Source organism: Gobio gobio (genome assembly GCF_949357685.1).
Source record: "Gobio gobio genome assembly, chromosome: 14".
Taxonomy (NCBI): domain Eukaryota; kingdom Metazoa; phylum Chordata; class Actinopteri; order Cypriniformes; family Gobionidae; genus Gobio; species Gobio gobio.
Window position 1 is genome coordinate 5,236,889 of NC_137107.1, and position 15,000 is coordinate 5,251,888.

The 15,000-nt window shown below is 37.8% G+C and overlaps 1 protein-coding gene across 1 annotated transcript in view; it reads left to right on the forward strand.

Annotated features, from left to right (window-relative positions):
- Positions 1-2,563: 2,563 nt before the first annotated feature.
- Positions 2,564-15,000, forward strand: part of LOC307137832 (serine/threonine-protein kinase 26-like) — a gene marked incomplete at its 5' end in the record, with an annotated part of 22,023 nt that continues 9,586 nt past the window's right edge. The window contains 3 exons of the mRNA XM_079835804.1: positions 2,564-2,731; positions 7,120-7,305; positions 11,226-11,371. Of these exons, the coding sequence (XP_079691930.1) occupies positions 2,564-2,731; positions 7,120-7,305; positions 11,226-11,371 (500 nt within the window). The remainder of the gene's footprint in view (positions 2,732-7,119; positions 7,306-11,225; positions 11,372-15,000) is intronic.

Genomic DNA, 15,000 nt, shown 5'->3' on the forward strand with positions numbered 1-15,000 from the left:
ACTCTTGGCAGATCCAATAGTTTTAAACTTCAACAGAGAACCCGCCTTCAAGGAAGTAAACGCTTGTCAATGAGAGTGGCCAGACTCTATGTACAAATGAAATGTATGAGAGTCTGGTAAAACCAGGCTAATATACATCCTCACACTAGCGGTGAATCGGCACGAAATAAACCCATAATACAGAATTAATGAATAAAGGATAAACACAATAACACAACGTTACTGTCTGTGGTTCGGCGGATCCGGCGGGAGATGCGGCTCGGAGAAAACGTGAACTGTGCACCGTGGCGTGAGTCTTGTAAGTTACCAAATCAGTCGTGATGAGAAACCGCTAACGTTATATCACATAACGTTTAGTGTGGACGGATATTAAAGAGTGTGACTTTTCCTGACGGTCAAGCCTATAAGTTTCTGTTATTGGTAAGTAAATCAATAATTTACTAGATGACAATAACGTTACCAGCTTTGCTATTGCCTGATACGTGATAATAAGCAGTACAGTGTTGTGATCTGAGCACAGTGATATCGTTAGCTAGCTTTATGCTAACACTGGTCTCTCTCCGAGACACCTGCCGCTGTTCTCCACTGGTTCTCCTCACATAAATACTCAATCTGTCTCCTGTAATCGTTGTTCTGTCTAATCCTGGTCTGTCCCTGATTGTGTGTCATAATTGTATGGCTGTGGTCTGCCATATGAGTATTAATAAACATTTATAATGTCCTCCGCGTCCGAGCTGTCATTGCGACCCATTGTTTTCCTATCGTTGAGATTCACCGCACTCCCTCTCGTTATGTCACGTCCGGTTTTGGCATTTTTAGATGCGGAAGTAAAATTTTCTCACAAAAACGACTCCAAAAGCCTTAATAGCGTATTTTAAAGTATATTTGAAAGTAAATCTAGTTCCTACATTATTTTTCTATACATTGACTCACTGGAGTCTCTAACCTGCAATATGCCCTTTAAGGTTAAATGCTGAAGTTCATGTCGTCATATATTGACACCGCGAGTGTCAGGTGTGTTCATTCACACAGAACATGTAGGATTCATGTTCAGTCTTCTTGTGGTTTAATATTCACAGACACTCGTCCATATCGCGATGTGATTTACGTGTGCTGACCAGGGCTTAAAAACAGAAAAAAATATAAATCGGTTCACTCCGAGCAGAATCGATATTATAGCGTTTCCATTTTTGCGTTCCTCAATAAACATTACTGTTCCGAAAACGGTTTGATATGAAAAAATACCGGTTAATAACGTTATTTTAATTTAGCCTATACTTTAAACAAATATGTATAAATAGACTTATTTTCACTCAATAATAATATAACGCATGGTAATTAAACTTGAATATTTATTTCATAACATTTTTAAAACCAGAAATACATGCATTAATTACAAAGCATAAACAGCGGGACAAATATTGACCTGTTTTAATGGAGCGTTAGACAACCTAAAGTGGCTCTTATGCCGAATTATTTTCAGAAGAGTGATGATAACATTCTTTGTACATAACTTTTTTTCAACACAACTTGTTTTAAAAATTGCATGAATAAAGAATAAATAAACTGGATAACCATTGCTCTTTTAATGCACCGTCAACTGCTATTTTCAAAGCAAACACTGCATCACATAATCAAATTCAGTCCGCTAATAAAGCTTGATCATTTAATGCAATATAACATACCATTTAATATGAAGCATCAACCGTCTATATAGAAAACACTGACCTGTCCTGTATTGGCAATCTGAAAGACTATAGGAAAAATGTTTGATAGATGCTATAGCCTACTTGGATAGGCTTAAACGAAATCCATAAACTAGCCTAAATCAGACTATTTGAGCTTAAAGTCCGAACTGCTTATTTAAACGTTCGAAAATAATGTCCTCCAATACCTGCGCTTTCATTGTAGACCTCAGCGGGGAAAGAAATGTACTTGAGGCATGAAAATGCGCGCTCACACTGACGGTAGATTCATAGATGACGGTGCGCGGACATTTCACTCACTCTTGATCCGTCAACGTCACATGCTGAACTACTCTATTCATGATTGGTCACTGCCAAATTAAAATATTAAAGAGAACGATAAAATAACGTTATTAACCGGTTAATGGTCATTTCAAATTAACGTTTCTGTTCAGAACGATTCAAATTGATTTTGATTTAGTTTCTGTTTTTGTTCCTCTTAAAATTTAGTTAGTTTCCGGTTTTCGTTTTCGTTCCTTGAACCGGTTCAGAGCCCTGGTGCTGACCTACTTTTGATTTATTCATCCAAAATGTGAAAAATTCTGTGACGTTCCGAGTTACACAGTAAATTCAGTTTTTATGACTGGAGACATAAGTTGAGACATTTTTATGAGACATAAGTAGGAAAATCCAAGTGAATCAGTGATTACTTATGAACAGAATAAGTAAAATCTGTGCTTTTCCCTTGGACGATTGCGACTACATGACCTCTATGATGTTTTTCCTGTTCCTGATATGATGAAATTGAATATATGGTTTTTGATCATTTCAAGTAGTTGTAAAAGCTGCTGTTTTTCTTCATCGCCTCTTATTTTCACATGTTTCCAGCCGCCAACGTGCTGCTGTCTGAGTCCGGAGAGGTGAAGCTGGCGGACTTCGGTGTGGCAGGACAGCTGACGGACACACAGATCAAAAGGGAGACGTTTGTGGGGACACCATTCTGGATGGCGCCAGAGGTCATCCAGCAGTCTGCCTATGACTCAAAGGTCAGTCCCTCTGTGCTGAATCGGCTTTAACCAGCACACCTAAAAGGGTCATCAACTGGCTCTTTTTTTTACTGTCACACTGAAATTATTTCATGAGGTTTACTTGTACTTCCTGAGAGGGTTTGTCAAACTCTCGTTAAGTTACGATTAAAGTCCCTGCTAACATACAAACCGTAATAACTGTTCTCACGTCATGTGACACTGTAGGTCAAAAACACGAAGGTCTACATTTCACTGCCTCTCCATATTAAACTGGTTATATGTAAATTAATTTAATTTTAGATATGTTTAAGGTCTACATGATCTGTCCTATAAGGAGGACTCTTATTTTGATGGGTATTATAGTGAAAGGAAGAGCTTGCGCGCAGTTTATCAGAGTTGTTTTGCATATACTAAGTTTCCCAGTTATTAACTGCACCGCTGAAAAGGCATAAGCTCTGTGGATATGTTTGTGTACTGTTAGTTGTTTGAGTGTTTTTGTGTAATTTGCTGTGTATGTTAATGGTAATGCAACGGAGAGAGAGAGAGTTTGTGAATGAGACGTTAATGCGCACTTCTTTGTTCAGCTCTTACGATGATTTTTTTGGAGTGAATAACGATGCAATAAACTTGATAAACCATCAGTTAAGTTTGTCCATCATTCGGACGGGATATACGCTACAATCTGTGTCCAAACACATCTCTGGATAAGGTTTTCACACTGACAGCTGTCATTGTAAGATATAGCAACTGTGTGTGTTTGTCCGAGTCAGTAACTAAGGGGGGCGGGGCTTACCGATAGGTCAATTATATCACCGTATGGTAAACCTATAATCACTGCACTTTGCTGTTTAATAGCCAAAATATCTCCAAACCACTGAAGTTGAGTGACCTTTCTTGTCAACATTATCGATATCCTCCGAGTTGGTCGTGAGTAGTGATGCACCGATCATGATTTTACATGGCCGATTCCGAGACCGATTTTTTTCAAGAAAACTGGCCGATTCCGATACCGATTTCCGATTTTTTTTTTACACAATAAAGTAATGAAAGTATACATGAACAAGATGTTTATTTGGTATTTAACAGGCTAAATTGGCTTTTGGCTAATGAAAACAAGTCCGCAATCTGAAATTAACAGGAAATTGATTAAAAGGCTGAAAGGTGAACAACTGTATATTCTGCAATCCAAACAAAGATGTTACTTAAATCAGCATTTGTTTTTAAATTCAGTGTAAAGAAAAAAAGTCTTTACCAGTGAAATTAAATAAAACCAAAAGTATATAATTGTTCCAAAATGTTAAATCAAATAATGTTTACTGCCACGAAAAAAACTAAGATGCTACAGCAGGAGCTTTTTAAATCAAATTAAGTCAATGTCATTTTAAGGTAAAATAAAAGGTAACACTTTAGAATAATGGTCATTAGTTAACATTAGTTAATGTATTAACTAACATGAACTAACTATGGGCAGTACATTTGTTACTGTATTTGTTCATCTTTGTTAACGTTAGTTAATATAAATCCAGCTGTTCATGGTTTGTTCATGTTAGTTCACACTGCATTAACTCATGTTAACAAGATTTTAATAATGCAGTTATCTCTCATTAGTAAATGTTGAAATTAACATTAACAAAGATTAATAAACGCTTTATAAGTGCAGTTCATTATTAGTTAATGTTAACTAATGTAGTTAACTAATGACCATTATTCTAAAGTGTTACCAAATATAAATGATCATCCTATAGGCTACAGGACTGATAGTATTTCATTTCTAAAATGCATGCATGTTTTTCTTTAGGCTACCTCGCGCAACTTCAGCTCGCGCAACTTCAGCTCGCGCAACTTCAGCTCGCGCAACTTCAGCTCGCGCAGGAAAGCGGCTCTTCATCCCTTCAGCGTATCTCGTCTCTTCCCTCAGTTATCCAGGTTCCGTTTGTAACACACAAGTGACATGTTAGTGAATGATTGCAATATCGGCGTATGCGGACACACGCGGACGCACTTCCGGATAAATCGGCAGAAAAATACAAAGAAACCGGCCGGTTGCCGATCGCGCGCTAGAAGCAAAAACCGGCCGGTTCCGGTTTTTGGCCGGTCAACCGGTGCATCCCTAGTCGTGAGCGCTGAATTTTCTTCACTATCGCTCATTTTTCTCGCTCCACTCCTAGCCTGTCAGCCTGCAGTTTATCATCTCAACTCTCTGATTGGACATAACCACGCCGTTCGCTATAGAGCCGGGCCGCAGTGAGTTTGACAGCCCAACTCGGTGTTGTAATGCAAACCACTAATTATAAAGAAACCGCTTGAAGCTCAGTGCCATTATTAAAGGCTAAACTGTTACATGTAAACAAGTATCCATATATATAAACTAGGGCTGTCAAAAGATTAATCGCGATTAATCGCATCCAAAATAAAAGTTTGTGTTTACATAATATATGTGTGTGTACTCTGTTAATTATTATTTATATATAAATTAGGGATCGACCGATATGGATTTTTTAGTGCCGATACCGATTTTTTTTCCTCAGCCTTAAGGCCTGTACACACCGGGACGAATATCGCACGCGCTTATCGCCAGCGTTTTTCGTGACGTTTTTCGGCGCGTCTTGAGTGTTCACACCCAAGCGAATTCCACTGGCGTTGCGCCGAGTGAACGTGCACATTCAGTAGATGCGCTCCCGGTACACAAGATGGTGCTGCGGCACTTTAAGCCTCTGACACTCGCTTGTCACACAGAAGGAGAAGAGAGACAGTATTTACGTGCTTGCCAAAACCATAGACACATATTATGTCTATGGCAAAACCATTCACACACTTTTTGCTAACTGGCAAGCAGCATTAGCAGTTCATCTTCTTCTTTGTCTACTTACTACTTCTTCGTCGTATCAGTGTGTGCTCGGCAAGACCGATTTTGTGCTTGAGCGCCACCAAGTCGTGTTTTACTGTCACTTCAGCAGCTCCAGGCACGTGAACAAAAGCGCGGATCTCATTGGTCGGACAGTTTTTTACGCGCCGCGTCAAAATAAAAAAACGAACCAGAGGCGTTTTTTTTTTAAAATGACGCTTTTACGTCTGGCGTTTTACGCGTCGGTGTGCACACTCACATTGGCGCCCATTGTTTAGTCACGAGGCGTTAAACGTCGGCGATAAACGCGCACGAAAATCGTCCCGGTGTGAACAGGCCTTTAGCCGATGAGCGATACGAGCTGCCGATTTTCTTGAGCCGATATTTGGAGCCGATAATGCTTTTGCTCCCTCAATTTACAACATAAAAATGACACAATGATCATGATGATAATTTAAAATATACAATATAAAAAAGGAACATTTATTGAACTATAAAAAAAAAATATTTAACAAATAGTAAAAACAGGTGAGGTAGAACAAGAAAAAAAAAAAGAGTTCAGTGGTGAAAATAAATATTTAAGCATAAATAAAATAATGACACTATTGCGCACAGTATCAACAAGCGAGCAGCATAATAAAGTGCACACTGACTGTACTATACTAAACTATTTACAACCTAGTCATTTAATGCTTACACTCTAAAAAATAACCCAAGTTGGGTTGAATATGGACTAACCCAGCAATTGGGTTGTTTTGACCCAGCGGTTGGGTTAAATGTTTGCTTAAAACAACCCAATTGATGTGTTAGTCCATATTCAACTCAACTTGGGTTATTTTTAACCCAGCATTGTTTAGAGTGTAGGTGCACTTTCCTTAATCTCTTGTAGAGCAACACCAGCGGTAATTCAGGAAAAAATCTCCCAATGCTCCACGTGAAACTTCAGTCTTTCCACCTTTTACCATCGTGTCAATTCTCAATTGATTTTGATTAATATGCGCGAGGGAGAGCAAGAGAGTTTGAAGACGGTGAGAGCTGCCCTGTGGACGCCTGTCTGGAAATAATGCAGGGAAAAAATATCGGCCGATGCACTTAAAAATCGCAAATATCGGCCTGATATATCGGTCTAACACCAATATAAATACACACACATTCATGTATATATTTAAGAAATATTTGCATGTATATACTGTATATACATTTATATAATCTATAATATATATAAATATAAATGTTTTATATATAAAAATTATATTTTTTTCTTAAATATCTACATGCTTGTGTGTGTGTGTGTGTGTATTTATATATAAATAATAATTAACAGAGTACACACACATATATTATGTAACCACAAACTTTTATTTTGAATCGCGATTAATCTTTTGACAGCCCTAATATAAACAGCATATCATTTAGGGCTGGGCGGAAAAACGTTAACGATAATTATCAGGATATACTGTATACCTTCTGACTGTATTGTTCTCCTGTTTGTCTTGCATTATTGTATTATGGCAGGCTGGATTTGTGTTCGACCTCCTGAAGTTGTTTGTTTTGCTCTCAGGCTGATATTTGGTCTCTTGGGATCACTGCCATTGAACTGGCCAAAGGTGAGCCGCCCAACTCAGACATGCACCCCATGAGAGTGCTCTTCCACATCCCCAAGAACACGCCACCCACCCTCAACGGAGACTTCTCCAAGATCTTCAAAGAGTTTGTGGACTCCTGTCTCAACAAAGACCCCACTTTTGTAAGCACCGCTAAAGCATTGTTTTCTGATATAGGAATGTTGTGTTTATACACAGCACCTTCATTGTGGTACACCAGCTACCTAGTGTTATTTTTGAGACGCTATTGTATAGGGCTGGGTAAAAATATCGATTTCTCGATTTTAATCGATTCTCACTTTTACAAAAACATTATCGATTCTTAAATCCCAAGAATCGATTAGTCATCCTGTTTTCAGTTCATGAATGAAATAAACATTGTAGCGCACCTCCCATCCAATAAATCACAATAATCTTTGTGCTTTATTACTATTGATATGGAACAAAGTCTCAGATTTCAGATTACGTCTATTTTTTTACGAAATTCAAAAGCATAAATACTGCTTTGGCGCTGTGGCGCGAGATCAGCTCAAGAGAACCAGCAGCGCTTGAACGGATCTTCTCTTCCGCCTTATACCAGTAACAGCGCGAAATAAACATGAATAAACATCTGAAAGTGTGTTAAAAGATACAGGACAATTTACCTAAATCCGTATCATGTCACATAGAATCGCTCAAGTGTTTTAACCGCAGAAAGACATAAGTAAAATGGCATGTAAACATCATTTACCTCAGAAAAGCCATATCCAGTGTCCATAAACTCGTTAGTCAGCTAGAAAATTAAAGGGTTAGTTCACCCAAAAATGAAAATTCTGTCATTAATTCCTCACCCTCATGTGGTTGGACACCCGTCAGACCTCCGTTCATCTTCAGACACAAATGAAGATATTTTAGTGTAAATCTGATGGCTCTGAAAGGCCTCCATTGGCACACTTTACACTCTCAAGACCCTTAAAAGACACTAAAGACGTCGTTACAAAGTCCATCTCACTACAGTGGTTCTACAATAACTTTATGAATCGGCGAGAATAGTTTTTGTGCGCAAAAAAACCCTAAATAACGACTTATATAGTGATGACGATTTCAAAACATGGCATCATGAAGCTTTGAAGCGTTATGAATCAGTGAGTCGATTCATGATTCGGATCGCGTGTCAAACTGCTGAAATTTGGCGATTCAAACTGCTGAATCGACTCACTGATTCATAACGCTTCGAAGCTTCATGAGGCCGTGTTTTGAAATCGTCATCACTATATAAGTCGTTATTTAGGGTTTTTTTGCGCACAAAAACTATTGTCGCCGATTCATAAAGTTATTGTAGAACCACTGTAGTGAGATGGACTTTGTAACGACGTCTTTAGTGTCTTTTAAGGGTCTTGAGAGTGTAAAGTGCATTGAGCCAATGGAGGCCTTTCAGAGCATCAGATTTACACTAAAATATCTTCATTTGTGTCTGAAGATGAACGGAGGTCTGACGGGTGTCCAACGACATGAGGGGAAGTCATTAATGACAGAATTTTCATTTTTGGGTGAACTAACCCTTTAAGTCTAGAGAGGAGCATTTTGCTAATTATATGCACCACATTACATAGCTATTGATTGTCATTTTGAATGTTCTTCAATATTTAATGCATGTAGCCTATGAATAAATCTGGCAAGTTTTTATGACAGCCAAATGTTTATATATTTTTTTAAAAACTAATTGGAGTAGAAATATGATTATGTAATTTTAAAGTTAATATTATAACTTTTATTATTATAAAAAACTAAAATAATTTAGTGTAATTTAAGTGTTTGTATACAAATCAGTTAATTTTTACCTTCAATATTAGTAGGCTGATGTAGTACCATCAACTGACTCCCATAGTTTACAACATTAGTTCAGAGATTTGTTTTCCTTGAGAAAATTGGCCATGTATTATATCTGATATAGGCCTATATCTAAAATAATCGATATTGAATCGAATCGAAAATTGAATCGAATCGAAAGCTTGTGAATCTGAATCGAAATCGAATCGAATTGTGAAATTTGTGTCAATACCCAGCCCTACTATTGTAGTTTATTAATATTTTAAATTAGTTTATTAGGCCTTGTTTACACATGGATGCATTTTGGTTGATCACAAGTGGACAACCGGTGTCAACTAGTGTTCATTTCAAAACCAAAGCGTGATTTTGGTTAAGTTTTTATTTTTTAAACTACATTTTAATCTCGTGTTTTACTGTCAACGATATTGCATGATGATCTAGTCACAGTTATCGTTTAAGGACGTGTGTCATTTCGTCTTATTTTCCGTCATATTTTCGTTAACGAAATGAACACTGGTGTAAACGGGGTGTTAAACGTTTTGAGCTTGTCCACTTTCGTCCACTTCCAGAGGGAGTTGAACACCCATTGGACCGGATTTTTCTGGTCAAATGCACTGAAACAGCCTCTAAAAGACGCCCTACTCTCCTCCCACTGACCTAATGCTAAGCATTATGGGATGCGCGCTAGCCAGACGGGATTTAAACTCTCGGCTGGAGACTCAAGTTTGGTTTGAAGATGAGAAACGTCCCGAGCTCAATGTTCTCTCTCCATTCCTGATGTCTAACACACACTCACAGCGTTCGGCTGCTCTTGTGTCTGTCAGAGCAGAAACTAAAGCTGATGCTCTCTGTGTGTTTCTCCGGCGTCTCCGCTCGTGTTCATATGGAAATTACATGAGCTTATTTCATCCAGTAGATCTAAAGATCTGAAAAACACCCGCCCATAGACCGAAGAAATCAGGACACAAGTGGCTGAACCTGGACAAAAGAGACGGATTAAAACACCAGAGGCCTGTACCATGAAGCCGGTTTAGCTGGCTAGCCAGATATGTTTTAAGCTTAGTTTGTGCCAATCCTGGGTTTTTGGTACCATTAAAGTGGTTTGGCTTTTAGCTGTGTTCATCTCCATAGTAACTTACGCTCCACAGCTAACCTGCTCTAGGGCAGGTTATGTTCTGGATAATAGAGATCTCAAACTGAAATTGGACCAATCAGCTGTGAGCAAAGTGACACACCTCTGATGTAATAAAGTCAATACCCCTGTTTCTACTCCAGATTAAAGGTCACTACATAGCAAATGGTTTTTAAAGACTAAAGTGTCTGGCTTTTAACCATGCTTATTTATTATAATAATAATAATTTTGAATGACTTGGATATAATTGAAGTAATTAGTATACCCTTAATCAAATACACACGTATCATTTTAGTTAATCAATCATTAAAAGGCACATAGTTAAAATTAATATAAATAGCCTATATATAGGTCAAGCTTCAAAATCAATAAATAAAGCTTTAAAAATGACTACATGTGAGTTTAAATGTTCAATTCTCTCTCTATATATCAAGTAAACTAACTTCATAACGTTTATTGCACTAAGTAAGATTTTTCTTAAAGTTTCATAGAAAGCTCTTCTTCTTCCTGTGTAAATTTGTTTAAATTCGTAATATTTTCAATCATGTAATATTGTGCAGAAGAGAGAATTCAATTTCGCGAGAAGGGAATCTCAGTTTCTCTGATCCACAGCCTGTGATTGGCTGTTCACTGCTGATGTCACAGCTCCGAAACTCAGGATCAAAGCCTGAGGTGACAGAGAAAGCTGATGATCGGCATCATGGGACTGACAAAGCCTGAATAGATTGGTTTGGTTTTGTCAACTCGAAACTAATCCTGTAACCCTGAGTTTGTTAATCTACCATCATGGAGTGAAGAGGAGTGAACAAGACCTTAGTTTTAGTTGGGTTTTAGCTTAACTTTATTAGTTATTGTTTTACGTCTATATAGTTTTTATTAATTTGTTTTATTTTTAATTATTTTACTGTCAAGGACTAAATATAAATAAGTGGCCAAAAGTAATGACCCTACAAGTTCGATTAAACCATATTTAAAAAGTATTATTGTCCTCATGTTTCGATGAGGAAACACAAAACATGATATTTATCTGACAATTATTTTGCCGTTTTGTAAATACTTTTGAGCCGTTGGTGCCAGTATATAGCTGATGTGTTTGTAAAGTCATTATCTTCCTTTCCCAGAGGCCCACAGCAAAGGAGCTTCTGAAGCACAAGTTCATTGTTAAATATGCCAAGAAGACGTCCTACCTCTCCGAGCTCATTGACCGACTGAAGCGCTGGAAAGCTGAGGGCCACAGTGATGGAGAATCGAGTTCTGACTCCGACTCGTAAGCACGCAAATACATTCACAACACAGTCATTTACTGTCCAGAACATCCTTTTTGCACATCCTGCCATCCATCACTAAATTGCCTGATGCTACTAAGCAGCAGTTATTGGACAATTCTGTTGTAAAATGAAGGGTCTCAGTAGAATGGCCAGACTTCAAGCAGTAACGTCAACTGGATTTTTTTGTCCGTTTTATCAATTACTTTGACAAATGTGTTTGATCACGAATTCTGTCAAGGTCAAATACTTGACATCCAATCAAATGACCTCACCTTCTGTGGTCAGAACCTGTTTTGGGAGAAACGCATTTCAAGTAACTTAGATAGAGATACGTAATAATATTACTTTTTCCAAGTAACTAGTAAAGTAATGCATTGCTTTTTAAAATTTACAACAAAATATCTGAGTTACTTTTTCAAAAAAGTTACTTTTTCACATTAGTTTGACTGACAGCTCTCCTGCCCCCATGATGAGAATAATAAGTACATAGGTGTGTGTGTGTGTGTGTGTGTGTGTGTGTGAACATGAGGGTTATTGTAGTTCTAGACTAAATGTGAGCATTGATTCATCTCACTTGCACAATAAAGATTCTGTACTCCACAAAATGAATAAAATCAGTCAAATGCAAAATTACAGAGTACAATGCAAACCTCCAATAATTAAATGTTAAATAAACAACAATTTTTATGCATAATCTACCTTTATATTTAATTTACCAATGTCTTGCTGCTGACCTTTGATGATGAAAATTACTAGATTTTTTGTTTTTATTGGTAAAACTTTTTTCTCCTGGATCCTATTCTACATTATCCAGAGCTGCGCCCTCCAGAGTCCTGCACGGGTCCGATTTTGTAAACCCGTACCCGCAGTGCTTAAAACTGCATCCGACCCGTTTTCCGACAGAAGCACTAAATAAAATCAGCACCCGACCCGACCCGCTTAAAATAGAACCGACCCGCAATACAATCAGTTTAGCATATTACATTATAGACACACTTGACAAAAATGTTTATTGCCAGCATACATAAGTTATTACACGACCATTAACTTAAGGACAACTTCGGGACATTCTAAAACGCCTAACGTGGCTTAATGTAGGTAAGACACTGTTATTAAGAGACCAAACTCAGTAAACATAATACTAATAACGTATACTATGTACAAAAAATCAGATGAGCCCAAAATTTTAACGCAACACGTTTAATTACACGTTAAGCGTTTTCCTCCCATAGAAAACCATTATAAGAAAACGCTTAACGTGGCTTAATGTAGGCTACTAAGACAGTGTTATTAAGAGACTAAACTCAGGAACCATAACAAAAATACTGTTCGATTGAACTGTGTGTGCTTGGTTTTGTTACCACAGTTATCTGCGTGCTTCCTCAGCGATGAACTTCCACATTTGCGGCTATCTTTTCTTCAACTCCTCATGATCCATCTCGACCAGTGCAGGCAGATTGCGCGCGCGGTTGTGATTCTCCTGGGAGGGCGCGCACCGCGCTGCCACAAATAAACTGATATGGATTTGAAATTATTTTATCAACTTGAAATACAGGCAAGGCATATTTTTGTATATGCATATTTTTAGGAACACATCTACAATATACATGCATATATTTTTAGGCCTATATTCGTTTGCACGTGACTGTTTAAAACCCGTGTTTAGACCCGTGTTCTCCCTTGTCCGACCCGCATCCGTATCCGACACAGGATGTTTTTCACCCGTTTCAGCAATATTCGGGTACCCGCACCCGTGCAGGACTCTGGCGCCCTCTACTGTTCATGAGGGAATCTGCATTTTTTCCTCAGCCTGGGGCTTATTATTTCAATTTTGGTATGAAGAGGTCTTTACCATTGCACAAAAATATAACTTTTTTTGTTATAAAAAAACAAACAAGCCCAGCCCAAGTGAGGAAAAGTAACGCAAAAGTAACGTAACGCATTACTTTTCGTTTAGTTACTTTTTAAGGGAGTAATTACTTTTCAAAGTAACTTTCCCCAACACTGCTCAGAACTGACTGCATCCACACAAGCAACGTGCGCTATTCTCGACAATGTACCTTCGTAAGAACACAGACCGTGCATAGAGATCGATTTAAGACTCGATACAGTAAAATATATTATATGAACAATAGTGCAATTTTTCCCAAATATCCATGCGATTGCAAATGTGCATTGACTTTATACAACAGCTCAACAAACTGAGCGTAAACACAACCCTGATGTTCATATTAAACAGTATTGTCAGAATTGTTTGCTCTATTTCACAATGAAATCATAGTTCCAGACGAAAGCCACAGCAGAACTGATGTGCGTCTCCTAGTAAAAGCCTTCGGTCGCTTTGACCGAAAAACTGTCTGTGAGTCGAGTAGTGTCTAAATTCACAGGACTCATAAAAGAGTAGGCAAAACGTACCCGGGTCTTCTTCCGGACACTTTACTATCCCATGAGGCCACAGGAGGATTTGTGAATGGAGGTGAAGCGACACAACTGACGCTGGTAGGTCATGTGATAGTGACAACATGGCGGATGTAGTTCATCCGGATTACATTCATACTATAGAACACTTTTTTAAGCCGGCATGAATTGCTTATTTAAAATAAGACGCAGATTTCAGACGCAGACACCGTTTCAGTGGCCCATTCATGCTCATGACTCACTCAAGACTGCCACCCACTGGTGTCTTTAGTTTAATATTTAAAAGTATAATTTTTAATATTTTTAATTATAATTAATATTTAAGTCATCATCAAAAGTAATAATTTTTGCCATCATTCCATAGTTCTCTAAATTTAAAACATTTATTTATTTTATAAACTTATTGATAAAGGTAAATGCAACTGAAAATCTATTTAAAGCAGCACTAGGTAACTTTTCAACCTTTATAATATATTTTCAAGACTCTTGTGATGATACATCGTCTTACAATAGGTTGAATGACACGCCTGCCATAGCCTGACGGGGTCTGTATCGTTTTTAATCGCACTTTTAAACTTCGGGTTTCGGGTAGTAACCCGAGAAAAAAAAGAACTACAAAATTCGACTGCTTTACGGCATATGCGTCACTTCCACCACCACTTCCTTAAATTCGGACGTGCGAGAAAAACTATCATTTGTTTGCCGAATGTTATAATCATGGCCGAAGCAGCACAGAAAAATAAGTTTGGTAGGGGCTACATTCTTGCAAGTAAATACATAAGACGTACAAAATCATATTTTAGGATGCCTAAGATGTCTGTGATATTTGTTTATTTGTCTTTCCTCAAGCTATAATGCAAATCGATTTTTCAAATTTGCAGATTCATCTAGGGTATCTTGATATTATAATATTGACGATTTATGGTTATTATCTACCACTCAAATATTGAATTGAAGAATCATATAGATTCTGTAAAACGGGAACCAATAGACTAGGCTACTATAATGACGCTGGCTTGTAAACGTGAGCATCGCGATCACTTGGCGTTTGAAAAAAAATAAAACCCATGAAATGATATTCATATGACATGCTGAAACATATGCCACTGTACCTGTGATGAAGACATTTCACACGCGACGCAAGCAGAACACCTGCAGTGTTCAGGGATATTATAGTTTTCATGTCAACAAATGCAGGTGCGATGCATCC